The sequence below is a fragment of the Cibotium barometz genome, chromosome 50, assembly GCF_041138505.1.
Source record: "Cibotium barometz isolate CiBa-2024 chromosome 50, ASM4113850v1, whole genome shotgun sequence".
In the NCBI taxonomy this organism is placed as follows: domain Eukaryota; kingdom Viridiplantae; phylum Streptophyta; class Polypodiopsida; order Cyatheales; family Cibotiaceae; genus Cibotium; species Cibotium barometz.
In genome coordinates this window covers 23,112,702-23,129,859 of record NC_141095.1, presented here as the reverse complement: position 1 = coordinate 23,129,859, position 17,158 = coordinate 23,112,702, and the positions used below count along the sequence as shown (strand labels likewise).

Sequence of the window (17,158 nt, the reverse complement as noted above, 5' to 3'; positions counted from 1 at the left end):
TGGATGTGGATGTGGATGTGGATGTGGATGTATGGATATAAATGTGGATGTGTATGTATGAATGTGCATGTAGATGTGGATGTATAAAAATGGATGAGTATGTATGGATGTATGCATGTAGATGTGGATGTATGCATGTAGATGTAGATGTATGGATGTGAATGAGAAGGTGGATGTGGATGTATGCATGAAAATGTATGGATGTATGCATGGAGATGTGGATGTATGCATGTAAATGTAGATGTATGGATGTGAATGTGAATGTGGATGTGGATGTATACATGGAAATGTGGATGTATGCATGTAGATGTAGATGTACGGATGTGAATGAGAATGTAGATGTGGATGTATACATGGAAATGTGGATGTATGCATGTAGATGTAGATATATGGATGTGAATGTGGATGTGTATGTATGGATGTATACATGGAGATGTGGATGTATGCATGTAAATGTAGATGTATGGATGTGAATGTGAATGTGGATGTGGATGTATACATGGAAATGTGGATGTATGCATGTAGATGTAGATGTATGGATGTGAATGAGAATGTAGATGTAGATGTATACATGGAAATGTGGATGTAAGCATGTAGATGTAGATGTATGGATGTGAATGAGAATGTAGATGTGGATGTATACATGGAGATGTGGATGTATGCATGTAGAGGTAGATGTATGGATGTGAATGAGAATGTAGATGTGGATGTATACATGAAAATGTGGATGTATGCATGTACATGTAGATGTATGGATGTGAATGTGGATGTGTATGTATGGATGTATACATGGAGATGTGGATGTATGCATGTAAATGTAGATGTATGGATGTGAATGTGAATGTGGATGTGGATGTATACATGGAAATGTGGATGTATGCATGTAGATGTAGATGTATGGATGTGAATGAGAATGTAGATGTGGATGTATACATGGAAATGTGGATGTATGCATGTAGATGTAGATGTATGGATGTGAATAAGAATGTGGATGTGGATGTATACATGGAGATGTGGATGTATGCATGTAGATGTAGATGTATGGATGTGAATGTGAATGTGGATGTGGATGTATACATGGAGATGTGGATGTATGCATGTAGATGTAGATGTATGGATGTGGATGTGGATGTATACATGCGGATATGGGATTGGATATATGATGTGGATGTACGAACAGGGATGTGTATGTAGAATAATGAATGTGAATGTGTATGTGAATTAATGTGTCGTCGATATGAGGGAATGGATGAGAATGAGTACACATTGAATGGAATGTGGAATAAGTAATGTGAACTAAGGAAGGATAATGTGGAAAGACGAGAGTTCGATATAGAAACTGTATTTTGTGACTGTTTGTAAATGACTGTTTTATGTCAAGAATGCTGGGGAAGCATTTTGACCGTCTTATGGATTAAAGTCATGGAGACCTAACTGATAAAGTTGCAACTGCTAACGGAGAGTCAATGGAGGACGTCTCGCGTAGCAAGGTCGGCCGAGGTCTTGACCAGCCTCAGTTCGATTTAAATGGTGAGCTTCCGGTACGGTGGATGAGGGACCAAGGAAGCGGCCTATGAGTGAAGCGCTAGGTCACCTGTGAAGGATCCTAGAGGGTGCTGACCATACGGTGCTCGAGCTCTGGGTCGCCGAAGATACCCACACGTGCGTCGTGGAAGATATTGGAACAAGGATTAAGAGTTGTTTTCTGAAACCAGGCATGGATCTGGTTGATTGACCTTGCTGGTCCTCAACGGATGAGTCCATGGCTCTTTTATATGGATCTGTGGGTTGATTTTGCTGATCTTCCACGGATATTCCATTCTATTATATGAATATATTGCCGGTTACTATGAGCTAGGAACTATGGAAAAGGCCCCTGAGTGAACAGGTGGTGAGCGTTCTGGTTGCCAATAATACCATAAGTACACCAATGAATGAATGACTGGAAATAAGGATTCAACCATAGACTCTGAGGATTGTCATCAGTGACATAATGGTTTTATTAAAGGATTGTTTTAAAGCTAGTTGATGCTGAGAAAAAGACAATTTCATATTGGGTGTGTAAGTGGTGTGACTAGTTTTATGTTTGCATGAACTTCCGGCTAGGGGGCCTTGGAACTCTTTTCCTTGGTACCCGGGACAAAACCTAACCAAATTCCAAATTGGATCCCATCACTACAGTGGTTGGGCGGTTGGCTAACCCATGGGATCAGATGGGGTTAGGCTGGACTGATGGATCCGTAAATCGAAACTTAATTTCTGTTATTACGATTGATAAAGTAAATCCTGGAAGTAATTGTTCTATGGATAGGAATCAATGGCTGTGCCTCTTGATGGGGAAAAAAGCGTTGATCCCAATGATCCAAGTGCAAGTTTCTTCCTTGATCCGACCGAGTATCTTTATAGGTGCAGTCGGATCAGCGTGATCAGTAATGATCTTGACTACGTTAGAGTAAAAAGTTATTCTGGTGGAATCGCCCGTGCTTTCCGGGTAAGGGAAGTTTTTCCGAATTCGGTTTTGGAAAAACCGACGGATTAGTCTGTTGTCCGGATATCCGTGGGCGAGGCCCCGAGTGTGGGATCCTGCCTCGCGCAAGAAGTGCTACTTTCGCTGCTAGTACCCCGAATCCGTTGCGCGGTGGGAACAGGGATCCCACAGTTGGTATCAGAGCGAATTGACTAATAAAGATCAACTGAGAAGCCAAATATGTCAAAAATTTATCAAGAAGCACAAAAAGGTTGTAATTGTGTGAGATAATTCATACAATTTGATATTCAAACTGAAAATTCATAAATTAGTAATTGGGTCTTCAGATGGAAGTATCGCAATTCTATGGAACCCTGACTTGCTTGAGGCCTAGACATGATGGTATTTACCTTATAGTTCCGAGTATCATGACTACCCATATATACCGAGGGTATAACTGCAGCTCTTTACCGACAGTATATACAAGTAAATCTAAGACTTGAAATTATAAGCATTAATGCTATCCAGATGATGATTTCGAATGTGGTTGATATGATTTTTAATTCTGTTTGAGAACTGATGAGTTGATTTGGATTCTGATTGAAAAATGATGATCCCTGAAATTTGGTTGAAATGTAATAAGCTGAACGAATCCTCAATGAGGATAAATGGGACGAGTCCCTGTGATGATATTAATAACTGGAATGATGATAATGATTTCAGCAAATCACTATGAGATTAGTGGACTGTGCTGTCAAATTACTACTGTTAACAATTGACATGGTAGATCAAGTTAAGGGATGACAATTTGAGAAATTGCTTAACTTAAAATTCCGTGGAGGAATGTTCAAAAAGAAATTTTTCGATCTAATGGACCGTTATCGTGTTAAAGATATGAATGATATGATCTGAATGAATTATTATTTAATGATGAGTTCTATATAAGGGATATTTTATCCCAGTATTCTGTTGGGTTGACCAGAATATAAGGAACCTCAGAATAAATTGGATCTTAAGAAAAAGAGTTGTCCTCTACCTTGAGAGATGAGGACATCTCGCACTTTTTTAAGTAGGGTAGAATGTAAGATTCTCCCCCAACCTTCGAGGTATACAGGAGTAAGAACCTTCCTTTCTGATCTTATAATTATTCCCTCTCTAAAATAAAAGAAAGATTCTGTTTAAAAAGGAAGACCCTTTCCCCAGAATATTTCTCAGGAGCCCCACCTGTTTTAAGGATTCAAAACGATGAGTTCAGAAGTGAGAACCGGTGTTTTGGATACCAAGGTTTTGGTCTTCATTCGAGTACGGCCCAAAAGAAGTTCTTTATCTCTTGGGAAGTATAAGAAGTTATCCCCCAGATAGACCATATCAGAATTCAATGAAAGTAGGTGACTTAGCCTACGAGCTTTTTCTACCTCATCATCTCAAAGTTCATATTGTATCTCATCTAAACCTTCTATAGAAATATGTGCCAAACCCAAATCATGAAAAGACGGTAAAACTTCACTGGCAAGATATCCCGTTGGCTTCTAGGTTACGCTAGTTCTTTCTTTTATATAAGTCGTAACTCTTACTTGTCGCTCGCAGTAATCTTACTTCCATCGATCTCCTTCTTCTTAATCTCTCTTATGGCTTGGCAGCAAGACTTAGTTTTATCCATGATGATTTCTCACCTTCAAGACGCAAGCGAGTCTTTGAAGAAGGATTTCATAGAACTGTATGAGCGCTCACTTTTTCCTCACTTGGGAACTTCTGTAGCTCAGACCAAATGGTGGACCTGTCGAGACATAACTAGGGTAACACCGTGGGGTCAGCAGCACTTTCGTAACAATGTCCACTTGGCCATGGTTATTGAAGCTTTGGGTTTGGGTCCCCGATACTACTGCGTGATGAGATCAAGGCATGGTGGATTTTCTGAGCGGGTCTTCTTACTAGCGTGCTTTCTTCCTCACCAGAAGATATGCCTTTATCCCGTTTCGGCTTGCCTCTTAGAGGTCCTTTTGTTAGATCACCTCATACCACTGAGGAAGGTGCTATATGGAATTGTAAAAAGTTCTTCTATCTTGCTGTATATGTTCCAAGAGTGAATAAAGTTGAAATCTTTATTCTTGTCTTGAGTCTTGCTCTCTTTGAGACTTTTCTTGGTGGTTAATCTTAATTAAATTTTCTCTCCATCTCATATTCGTGCATCTTGTGAAATTACCCCCAGTTTGCGAGATGAGGACATCTCGTGTTTTTCAAGTGGGAGAGAATGTAAGATTCCTCCCCAGCCTCTCAAGATATCCAGCATCTTCCCCTGTAATCAATTCCCTCTTCAGAATTATAAGAGATCTCGTCTCTGCCTGTTTTGACATAGAGAGAGAAAATATTCTAGAGAGAGAATATTTAGATTTTGAATATTTTTGGATAGAAAAATATCTCATCTTATTAAAATAAGTTCCCCTGAAACAGAAATTCAAAAAGAACTTTCCAATGTGCAATTGGAATTAATTGAAAATGGGTATAAAGGACCTTAGTCTAAGGGTCTAGATTTTCAGAAATTTTTGGATTATGGTCCAATTAAGGTTCCTATGGGCCAATAAGATCAATCCATATGTGGGGAGGAGATAAATCCAATTTTGTAAAAGATGATATCCAAAAATGAGTAAATGCTCACATAAGATAAAGAGTTGATTGACTATGTACAAGGTTTATTAGTAAGAAACTATGAGTAATATAAAAAATATGAGATATTTTGGGTATCCAAAAATGAGTAAATGCTCACATAAGATGAAGAGTTGAAAATGTATAAGGTTTATTAGTAAAAAACTATGAGTATTACTAAAAAAAAGAGATATTTTAGGTATAATGATTCCATTTTGGCACATATGTAAGAAAGGGGAGTCCAGTAAAGGAGGTGCATATTTCACATGCTTGAATGAGTTTTAAACTCATAAATAATGTGATATTTTATCTCTCCTCTCTCCTAATTCAAGTCTAGTTCCAGAAAGTTAGCTTAACTGACCTAAAAATGGTCAAAAATTGACCAAAACTGATTCGAAAAATTCTAGAATCAGTTTGTTTGGTTAGGAGCTCAATTTTTCCCATAAATAGAAGCCTCCCCTTTGTTAAAAAAAGATAGTGTTTAATGCATTGTTACTCTACTCCACCCAAGCCAAGAATATGAATTTAAATAATAATTCATTAGTTCTTGACATTTCCCTCTTCCAAAGATTGGTGGCCACTCTTGTTCAAACAAGAGTTGAACCCTCAAACCATCAAGCCAAAGGAAAGCTATCCAGGTCTTCAGTAAGTTATTGATTCTCTTTTTATGGTTTAAATGGTTTTTATGCTTTATGTCTTCTCTAAAAATGTTATGCCTCATTACAAAAAGGCATTCCCCTCTCTTCTCTAACAAAACCAACCATTCTCTATCCTAGGTGAATGGTTAATTGTTTAATGTCAAGTTTTTTTAATAATGATTATTTTATTATAAAAGTGTTATTTTTAGCATAATTAAATTTCATGCATAGAGGTATGCATAAAAGATGATTATTTTATTATAAAAGTGTTATTTTTAGCATAATTAAATTTCATGCATAGAGGTATGCATAAAAGATGATTATTTTATTATAAAAGTGTTATTTTTAGCATAATTGAATTTCATGCATAGAGGTATGCATAAAAGATGATTATTTTATTATAAAAGTGTTATTTTTAGCATAATTGAAATTCATGCATAGAGGTATGCATAAAAGATGATTATTTTATTATAAAAGTGTTATTTTTAGCATAATTGAATTTCATGCATAGAGGTATGCATAAAAGATGGAAAGGCCCCTGAGTGAACAGGTGGTGAGCGTTCTGGTTGCCAATAATGCCATAAGTACACCGATGAATGAATGACTGGAAATAAGGATTCAACCAGAGACTCTGAGGATTGTCATCAGTGACATAATGGTTTTATTAAAGGATTGTTTTAAAGCTAGTTGATGCTAAGAAAAAGGCAATTTCATATTGGGTGTGTAAGTGGTGTGACTAGTTTTATGTTTGCATGAACTTCTAGCTAGGGGGCCTTGGAGCTCTTTTCCTTGGTACCCGGGACAAAACCTAACCAAATTCCAAATTGGATCCCATCACTACAGTGGTTGGGCGGTTGGCTAACCCATGGGATCGGATGGGGTTGGATTGATGGATTCGTAAATCGAAACTTAATTTCTGTTATTACGATAGATAAAGTAAATCCCGGATAGTAATTGTTCTATGGATAGGAATCAATGGCTGTGCCTCTTGATGGGGAAAAAAGCGTTGATCCCAATGATCCAAGTGCAAGTTTCTTCCTTGATCCGACCGAGTATCTTTATAGGTGCAGTCGGATCAGCGTGATCAGCAATGATCTTGACTACGTTAGAGTAAAAAGTTATCCTGGTGGAATCGCCCGTGCTTTCCGGGTAAGGGAAGTTTTTCTGGGTTCGGATTTGGAAAAACAGACGGATTAGTCTCTTGTCCGGATATCCGTGGACGAGGCCCCGAGTGTGGGATCCTGCCTCGCGCAAGAAGTGCTACTTCCGCTGCTAGTACCCCGAATCCGTTGCGCGGTGGGAACAGGGATCCCACACATCTCATCACATTCACATCCACATCCATTTACATCACATCCACATACACATCTATTTATATCACATCACATCTCATCCGCATCTCATCACATCCACTCACATCTTATCACATCGCATACCGTTTTCTACTTTCGATATCAATGGGACTTTTCTAAGTTTCTGCCAATTGCTTGGCCTACTTAAAGGTACTTTTTCTCGATGGATCTTTTCATATTCTTTCTCAAATTTCTCAAGTGAAATATATTCAATATTCTTCTTTGTGAGTAAAAGATTCATGGGATTTACAAAAATCAATTCTACCCATATTTCCCAATAAAATTAATAATACTCAAAATTTCACTTTTGATAAATACTCATAATTTAAATTATCCCAAAAATTCCTCTTTTACCATTTAATTACTTGGATCCCAAATATCATGGGAATTCCTCTTTTTGCATAAAAATAAATTTACCAAAAATTCTCCTTTTACCACTTAATTACTTGGATCTTAATTATCACATGGAAAATCCTCTTTTGCCATAAAAATAAATTTACTAAAAATTTCTCTTTTACCATTTAATTATTTGTATCTCAATTATCATTCCTCTTTTTGCATAAAAATAAATTTATCAAAAATTCCTCTTTTACCATTTAATTACTTAGATCTCAAATATCATGGGAATTCCTCTTTTTGTATAAAAGTAAATTTACCAAAAATTCCTCTTTTACCATTTAATTACTTGGATCTCAAATATCATGGGAATTCCTCTTTTTGTATAAAAGTAAATTTACCAAAATTTACTCTTTTCGCATAATCAATTAATTATGCATAATTACAAAAAAAATTATTTCTCATGAATATGATGAAAATCATTCTTTTTGCATAGGATGTCCAATCCTAGAATATGGTAGAAAGTCCTCTTTTAGCATTATGCATAAAAATAAGATATGTATTATTTTCTGAAAATTTTGCCATAACTTCGCTGGCTATTTCTGATAATTCTCAATTTTTTCTAAATATGTTAGTAGTTCCTCTTTTATGCCTAAAATCAAACTATGAATTTAAATCATAATTTTAATCATAATTATAAACTTAATTATGATTATTCCATTAGATTAAGCTAATTTCATTATTTCTCTTTTTTCAAATTGATAGGATAATCTATTTCTCATTTAGAATCAATCAAAGTAGTTTTTAACTACTTATAAATAATCTAAAAGAATTAACCATTATTTTGTTAACACAAAATCATAAAAATATCATTTTCTTAATCTCTACCTGATCAAGCCTAGAGTTTAGCTTTGAATTAAGAGACTATTATTGAGAAGCATCCGTTTTCAAGGGATTTAGCCATAAAGATGGCTATTCATTTAGAGAGAGAGATTTACTTAAAGAAAGCATTACAAATAAGCATGAAGATTAACTTAAAGCTAATTAAACATTAAGAAACTTAGGGAAAGCTTTATTTGAATTTAAAAAATCATTTTGAAAGCTTCTCAAGCTTAAGAGGGGTTGAGAAGAAGAAAGTTATTGAGAAAATTAAAAAAATCATAAAAATTGATTTTACCTCCAAGTTTGACTTGATTTCCCTTACTCACAGCATATGGTTCAGTACAACTGCAATGACTGATGGCACACCTGCTATCCTCAAGAACAAAAGATTGGCCAAGAAAATTAGTGACAAAGAACCAAGATATTTCAAGGATATCTGGAATGCTGATTCACAGGAGTGGTTCATCCCTATGGAGGTTTGGTAATCATTTGGTAGAAATGAGAGGAAATTCATGTCTGACACTATTAGTAAGATCAAACCTTCTTGGCCCACTGCTGCTCTCTATTGTATCACTGAGAAGTCCATTAATGAGAAGTGCACCAAAGGAATATTGGGGAAAGGATGAGACTAGTCAGACACACTGATGTGTGGTTGACAAAATGGGTAAAGCATGGGCAAGAGTTGGTTGTAGGCTAACTCACAGATACTGCAAAAAGACATCAACCAAAACCTAGAAGTTCATATTCTACATAAAATGATTGCTGTAATTGAAATAATTTCACTCTTTCCATGAGTTATAACACATGATGGCCAAGAATGGCAATTAGTCAGCAATACCTCGGAGAATTGGGTGCCCACGCAACGTGGGGTAACCATTACAACAAGTAGCTGAATCCTTTTTCTTCTGCCACTATACCATGGGGGTTAGTCCTTTAGTGTCACCTTTTGCAAACTTGAATTGGTGCTCAATGCTTCTAGCACATGTGGAATTAAAGCTAACAACCCATTAGCGGAGGTAGTGAAGCTTGCAAGGTTAATTATTTGGGACGAGGCTCCAATGATGCATCGGTACGCATATGAAGCACTGGATAGGACATTAAAAGACATTATGCAAAGTGATTCAGTGTTTGGTGGAAAAGTTATGCTCTTTGGTGGTGACTTCAGGCAAATCTTACCGGTTATGGCAAAGGGATCGCGTGAGGACATTGTTGATGCAACGTTATGCCGGTCACATATTTGGAGATACGTGAAAGTTCTAAAGCTCACCCTAAACATGCGGGTTAGACACAGTTCTTACAAGAATTTGTCAAATGGACATTACAAATTGGAGATGGCTCTATAGGCCATCCAAACAATGAAGGCAGTGGTAATACCACCACGAATGTTGATCCATGGGAACTCCATTTTGAGTTTGGTAGAATGGGTATACAAAGATCTTCAGAGGGTGGAGGAATATGGATGCTTCTTTAAAGACCATGCTCTACTTGCACCACGAAATCTAGAGGTTGATGAGGTTAATGAACTAGCCTTGAGCGCATTGCCCAGTCTTGAAAGAGAATACCTCAGTGCTAATTTAGTTGCTTCTTCCGAGAATGACGCAATATTGTACCCAATTGAGTACTTGAACAGTTTGAACTTGGGTGGTGGTTACCCTCCTCAATGCTCCTATCATGCTGCTCTGCAATTTGGATCCTCAACGGGGACTTTGTAATGGTACCAGATTGATATGTAAGCAATTTCACTCAAAGTATTAGAAGCAAAAATCATTACAGGTACCAACATTGGAGACAAGGTCTTTATTCCCAGGATAACATTCATACCTACTATGCTGCAATTGCCTTTTGACATGAGAAGAAGACAATTTCCTGTAAGGTTAGCCTTTAGTATGTCAATAAATAAGTCCCAAGGACAAACATTGAGTGTATTGGGACTTTACTTGGCCACAAAAGTATTCACACATGGACAGTTATACATTGCTATGTCACGTGTTAGATCATCTGATGCAGTGAAGTGTGTGTAAATCATCATGTGGAACAGAAAAGCAGCATAGAAGGTTCAACTGAAGTCTTCACAACCAATGTTGTCTACAAGGAGGTTTTTCAAATGGCATAGATCAGGATAAATTTAATCTATGCCCAAAAGATAGAGAACAAGCTATTGATATAGCAGCTTATAAATGCTGGAGACTACAATCATAGATATATCTGTATTAATGAAAAAAATATTTTCAATGATGTAACATTTATAATCTATGTTGTCTTTTTGTGCAATCTTTCATATTGATGCTTCTCTCTTTGGTACTGTTGAATTCATGTGTATAAATCTACTTGCATTTAGCTAAAGATACCATGTAGATCCACAAAAGAGAGTGCCCCGTCATTGCTCAAGAGGTGGTTCTAATTGTTGAGATGGCAGATGGGTGTCGGTGAGTTCCTATTTGTTATTTTTGGACATTTAGATAAGCAAACGTTTACTCTTGACTTGCTTTTATTTATTTTTCTTACTTGGCACAAAATACTAAACATATATATATATATATATATATATATATAGAGAGAGAGAGAGAGAGAGAGAGAGAGAGAGAGAGAGAAGGAGACTTAAAGTGTTATGTAAATTATTGGTGTTGTGAGTGTTATATTTAATATCAAGGGTATATTTCTTAGGATGGAGGTTGCAAGGAGATCATTTTCATTTGTTTATGGTGATGGCCAAGATATTGAAGGTAATTATTTTAGAGATTGCTATAATTTAGGTATTTTTGTTTTCCATAATCTATGTAATATTCATGGCTTTGTTGTAGACCCTCCATTTTGGGAAAGACAAGCAACAGCATCTCTAATTATCGAACTGTTAAGAGCACCAGTGTTTTACAGTATATATAGAAACCTATTTTTTATGTAAGTTTTACGTTTTGTTTAATGAATTTATATTGCTATTAATACATTCTTTTTGTAACAAGAAATATCTTTATTTTTTAGCACCAAAATTATTGTTAGGTTTGTATGGTGGAGACCCTTACAACGAGAGCTTTGGACTACTTGGAATTTACAGTCTGAGATTACAAAAGATCGCGGATCAACTTCATGTACATGTAATGTTTGTGGACTATTAAAAGCCTGATAGGTTAGATTTTCGAGTCATTGGCACTGGACAATACAGAATTTTTCGGTTTGCTATCTACAAGCCTCTTCAAACCCCATTCATCTCAAATATTGATCCACCAAATTAGTTTTGTAAAGTTTTGTTGTTTTCTAACTTTTTTTCAACGAAAAGTTTATCTTGCACTACCTAATGTTTTTTTTTTACCAGATGGAGGCGAGGAGTATAGGCTTCCAAGGAGAGAGAATCCAATTGTCCGAAGATTGTTTTAAAGCTTTGTTCAGGTGTGTTTAGATTATCAACATTATTTTGGGTTGTGGCTATTTATTTACACCAAGTTTGGTGCTTTATTTAATGAGATTAAGTGCTTTAGGAGTATATATATGGCAAGCATGGTGTGTTTATATATAGGTTGGCAAGTTAGGGACCGTAGGACCCATCATGGGCTTCAAATATACGGCTTATCCCTACTTACCCTTCGAAGATGAGCGATTCTTTTTTTTCCCCAATTGTTTGGAATTAGAAAGTAAGAAAAAAAACACACCCCTGCATGCCATCGCTTTCACAATGAGGGTTTGAACCCGTGATCTTGGGACTCTAGAGCAACACCTCTCTCTACTGCACTGATTTGTGATCAACAAATGAGAAAACTCTTGCCCGTCAAGAACGAGTCAAGCCACTAGTGTATACAAAACTCAGAGGGCCTATTATAGAACAAATGGACAAAATAAGACTCATACACACAAGACTATGCACTATCCCCACCCTGTCCATTGTAACTCATCTTTCACACATGATACGATCTTGTGTCCACATACCCAAATGCAAACCTCCCCTAATTTAATTACACAAGCCCTTAATCCCAACCGTCCCCCAAAAAAGGATAGGGTGTCCATTACCAGTGTGTCTATGAGAGTTTTGGTTCTCCAATATCAGCATATGGTTGATCTCACGTGAGCAAACCCCTAAATACACAAAACCTTAATTCCAACCGTCTCCCAAAAAAGAATAGGATGTCCTTTACTAGTGTGTCTAAGAGAATTCTAGCTATCCAATATCAGCATATGGTTGATCTCATGTGTTTTCTTTTTCTTAAACTTAGGCGATTTAGTTGATCTCATGTGTTTCTTTTTTATAAACTTAGGCAAATAGATCGCATGTGTTTCTTTTTAAAAAACTTAGGCAACTAATCTACTAGATAGGACCCAGCATGTCCTTTTTAGATACAGCATGTGCAGGCAAGGGGTGTTCGAACCCATTACCTCGGGTTACTAGCCAACACCTTTAGCCAACTGAGCTGCCACCCAATGGTGCTTTCATTAACTGCCTATTTATAAGTTTCTAATGGCTGGTTGGTTGGCTTTTGGTAGACCATCACATCCCTATATCCTGCTAATGTTAAGATGCATATCCTTGCTTTTTAGAAGCTTCTCGTTCAGAACTCCAGTGCTTGCTTACTAAGAACTCAAAACTAAGATTTGGAGTGCTCAAAGCTTAAGCGCTTTAAGCTCATTTGTATGTACATATATGCTTACTATGAATACAGCCTCAATGCTCAAAGCATGAACCCTTTACATACGAGCTTTATCCAAATATGCTTGGGCCTACCCCATGGAGTATCAAGCCACGAACACACCGCGATTTGACACAACATGCCCCGAAGGACTAACTAACTTCTGACAAACTCCCAATCACAACCGTGATTCTGCAGAATCACGTCAAATTACTTCTTCCAAGTTCCCATCATCATCATCTTGGAGGGCCACCATTGGTTACCAATTGCAAAACTAAACCACCTCATGGGCCAGGACCGCATTGTCTTGTCACCGCGATGTTGGTAGAATCATGGCCACCATGACTCCATAGCCTCATAATCACGCCCCATAACTGTTATGAAAATCACCTTTGAATGTACATATGCTTAAAATGAATACAGCATCAATGCTCAAAGCTGAAGTAATTTGTATGTACATGTGCTTGCCATGAATAAAGCCTCAATGCTGCCTAGTGCACTGCTATCTCAAATTATGTTATGTTTTGGGGTAATAACTAATAAGATCAAACTACCCACATGTTTTGTCACAAGAACACCTGTAATTCTGCAAAGAAGATTATCAACAACTTTTGCCTTTTTCTTGACAAAATTATAATAGCACAACTTCAATAGGTACCAAAATTCACATAAAGTGGCTTCTGCTATCCTTAACAGTTGGTTGGTCACAACATCAAGGTACAGCAGAATTCTGACATATTGACAGCACCACCCAAACGTAAAGCTATAAGCTATTCTTGTAAATGTAAAATTAGTGTAAGGCTTTGAAGAAAGCACATTTCTTGCAAAATCATGCCCACGAACCTCTACCTCACACCTCCAGACCCCTATATACTAAAGGTTAACTGCAAAAGTCAACCTTGAGTGAAACGCTAAAGAACTAAAATGTGGAATATCCATCTTTAATGCAATTCACAACACGATCACCAAACCTACCAAAAAAATGGCGCAAGATCAATGGTTAGGAGGGGTGCACTCATATGTACAACTGCTTGCCTTCCTTTAAAGTTAGTACCAACAGCTTAAGTTAGCCCTCCAAAACTCGTCACATATAGGGGCGTCTTTGTTACCAACTTCTACACTTGCAAAAAATGCAGATATATGAAGTCTCAAGGTACAAGAGAGAAAGTGGCCCTTGGCATATAAGCTCTATATTTACAATGCACTGTAACACATTTGTGCCTGGCAAAGCTAAACATTTGGGTTCCAGCCTCATACCAATAACTTTTCAGGTGGTTGACAAAACAAACAAAGGTCCTATCATAAGGTATAACCAAGAAAAATCACCAGATTGTTTTCCAACGGCCAAACCTAGAAGGTTCCAGTGTTGCTACAGATGCGAAGTCTACGATATTCTTCTCCTTCGATTCACCAGACTTAAAAGATGGAGAGTCCAAAAAGCTCACCAGCCAATATGGCCACTCCCACGAAAATGGCAACCAGAGAAGAACCCCAAGAAAGGTGTTCAGTTATCCTTGGAACCCTCTTTTTGAGAGCATGGCTGCAAGACCCGATAAATGCAGTGTACCCGCTCATTGCCAAAACAGTTCCAAATAAGAACATGCCAAGGAAGGCAGCTCCCGCAAACCGAGAAGGCAGTGCTAGTGCCGGAAGAATCATAATGAGGGCATCCGGCTGCAGCCCATGGACTATTCCTGTGGCAAATGTAGCAAAGCCTACATTCTTTTTTGTCCTATTGCTTGATTCTGAAGTTGGTACCATGTTGAGGGTCATAGAGGTGCCACTACCAGCCAAACATGGCACTGCTGCTTCTTGTGCTTCCTTGATGCCAACAATCCCTATTGTGACTAGAGTCATGCCGACCACACGTGCTCCCCATGTGCGGATAACTTCAATTTGCAGTTTGTCTTTGAGTAAGAGGAACAGAATGCCAAAAATCACCTGCCCAGCATCATGGCCGCATCCCCAGAGGGCCCCAATGGCCACACTTTCGAGCTTTGTGCGGCCTATTGACAAAGGGGCAAGGGCTGCAAGATGGTCTGGCCCTGTTAGTGTATGGAGGCAACCAGCCATGAGCCCCATCCAGGCACTTACAAGAAGCTCTCTCCCGCTGGTTGCGGCAACAGTAGTGCTACTAGAACTAGGAAACGCAAGCTGTGGGCTGGCAATTGCTGACCCTGACAGAGCTAGAGTGGCCAAACCTGCAGCTAGGGCTACAGTCTTTATCACCTGATTGTGCATAGAAACAAACCCTTAGATGCAAAGAAATTGCACTTTAACACATGGGGATCATTAAGAGTAGGACTCACACAATGCAACCCATCAGCGAGAAAGTGCAGACTAATGGGTGATAACACGGAAGATGCAATCATCGCATAGAACAGATTGATGAGATAGCGTGAGCCAACACACAGTACGCATACGCAAGGAATACGGAAGGCATGCACACATATACACAGAGCATATGAAAGGTGTACACAGAACATACATACCTTCTTTGCTATCTTAACACGTCTTCATTAGTAAGCATACACGCACACACAAAGCATACGGAAACCAGATGGAGCATACCTTCTTTGCTATCTTAACTCTCATCTGCACATCTTCATTAGTAAACATGTCACCAGAAGTAGCAGCCACTTTCACAGACTTCTTGGATGGAGTGTAGAAGCGTAGCCGATCATTTGGCAGTCTCCACATCAAGGATCCATGGCTTCCACGACCATGCGGTGCAGATAAATCCCGTTGAAAGGGAGAGGTCAACGTCATGCCAGAAAACTTTCTGCAATGTTTCGCATTCGCTGCGAGACGAAAAAGGGGATTTCCGTCATGGCAAATTGTTGCAGAGTGGAAGCACTGCTGCATCTTGAGAGAGAAAACCGTCTGTCCTAACTGTAGATCTAGAATTTCGAAAACCTTTTCTGTGGACGCGAAGGGTTTGGAAAATCCAACTATGAAAATAGGGTTTCACAGACCCTGAATGCAAAGCACGGTTTGGAAAACCCTAAGACGCTGATGGAACTGTTCTTGCTGGGAGGGTTATCTCTGTGTAGAAAATGGGGAAGGAGAGAGAGAGAGAGAGAGAGGATGTGGCTGGGTAAGAGAGATGAGATTTTGGTGAAGATTACTGGTCAGCAGCGGATGATGAGTCACGCTGCGGCGATGGAGAGATGGACGGCTAGATGGTGTCCACGTAGTACTTTTAGGATGCTAGCTGGTGCTGCCCACACGCTTGATTAAATGTTGGCGCCCACGTAGCCCTAAAAGATAAAAATGGCGCGTGCCAGCCTTGGCTTGCCACGACACTTATCCTAGAGAAAGCGAGTATCATTGCACTTCGCATAAGACAAACCCCAACAAATTTCTTTACTCATAAGCCAAACAAGAGTTTTCTTCTTCTTCTTCAAGGCATAGGGCTCTACCATGAGTGAATTGCAAAATCATTAATTAATTTTTAGAAAAAGTATTAAAGAGTTATTTCCTAAGGTTGGAAGCATCTGCTTTTTATAAAGGGTGGTGTGATTATAGGACGCACCCCTTGGAAGGTGGCACGCGTTGTAAGACCTTGCAAGTTGCGACGACAGGAAGTGATGGGTTATCTTATAGGTTGCGGGCGAGAGGAAGTGATGGGTATGAGTGATATAGAGGTTGGGGAAGAAAGAAAAGAAGCGGAAGGATCGTCGAGACCAATGCCCAATTATCTAGATGAAATATACACATTTATTTAACTCTTATGCCAAACAAGAGGTTTTTTTTTGCAAGGAGACACACACTCTCTCCTTTTGTGGAGTGAGGGGGAAATTAGAAAAGGCCTCCCTAAGTTCTTGTTCTCCATTGTTGTTTTGATGAGGGAGCAAAAAACAAATGGCTATTGTGTTGAGTGGGCCTTTTGGCCCAAGTCAAGAACTCTGTTTAGTGGACCATGATGTTGTTTTTGCCCAGAGCAAGAACTCCATGTAGATTGATGGCACAAAAGAGCAAGAGCTTCATGTAGATTGATGTCCTGTGCCAGTCTCACAAGATACCTTTTCAACTCTCTCTCTCTCTCTCTCTCTCTCTCTCTCTCTCTCTTGGAGGGTTAAATTGCTTTAATAAGCCTCCTAAACAAATTTTCTCTTTTAGGTTGAGGAAGGCTTGTTAAAGAAATTTGATTATCTCGCCTTTTATAACAATTTTTTGCTTATTAACCCCACCTAAACAAGAGAGAGGGAAGGGGGAGGGGGAATA

General features: G+C 38.4%; 1 protein-coding gene across 1 annotated transcript; it reads right to left on the bottom strand.

The window, feature by feature from the left end:
• Window positions 1-14,032: 14,032 nt before the first annotated feature.
• LOC147609952 (chloroplast protein FOR GROWTH AND FERTILITY 1-like) lies at window positions 14,033-16,015 on the bottom strand. Its single transcript, XM_086787108.1, has 2 exons — window positions 15,503-16,015; window positions 14,033-15,160 (listed from the first exon to the last, which is right to left on the bottom strand). The coding sequence occupies exons 1-2, from the start codon at window positions 15,794-15,796 to the stop codon at window positions 14,348-14,350; spliced, it is 1,107 nt and encodes a 368-aa protein (XP_086643234.1). The 5' UTR covers window positions 15,797-16,015; the 3' UTR covers window positions 14,033-14,347.
• Window positions 16,016-17,158: the final 1,143 nt, after the last annotated feature.

Coding starts and splice junctions, on each gene's coding strand:
- LOC147609952 (XM_086787108.1), bottom strand. CDS start 15,796: ATGCAGCAGTGCTTCCACTCTGCAACAATTTGCCATGACGGAAATCCC. Junction 15,161..15,502: donor GAGTTAAGATAGCAAAGAAG/GTATGCTCCATC, acceptor ATGCACAATCAG/GTGATAAAGACTGTAGCCCT.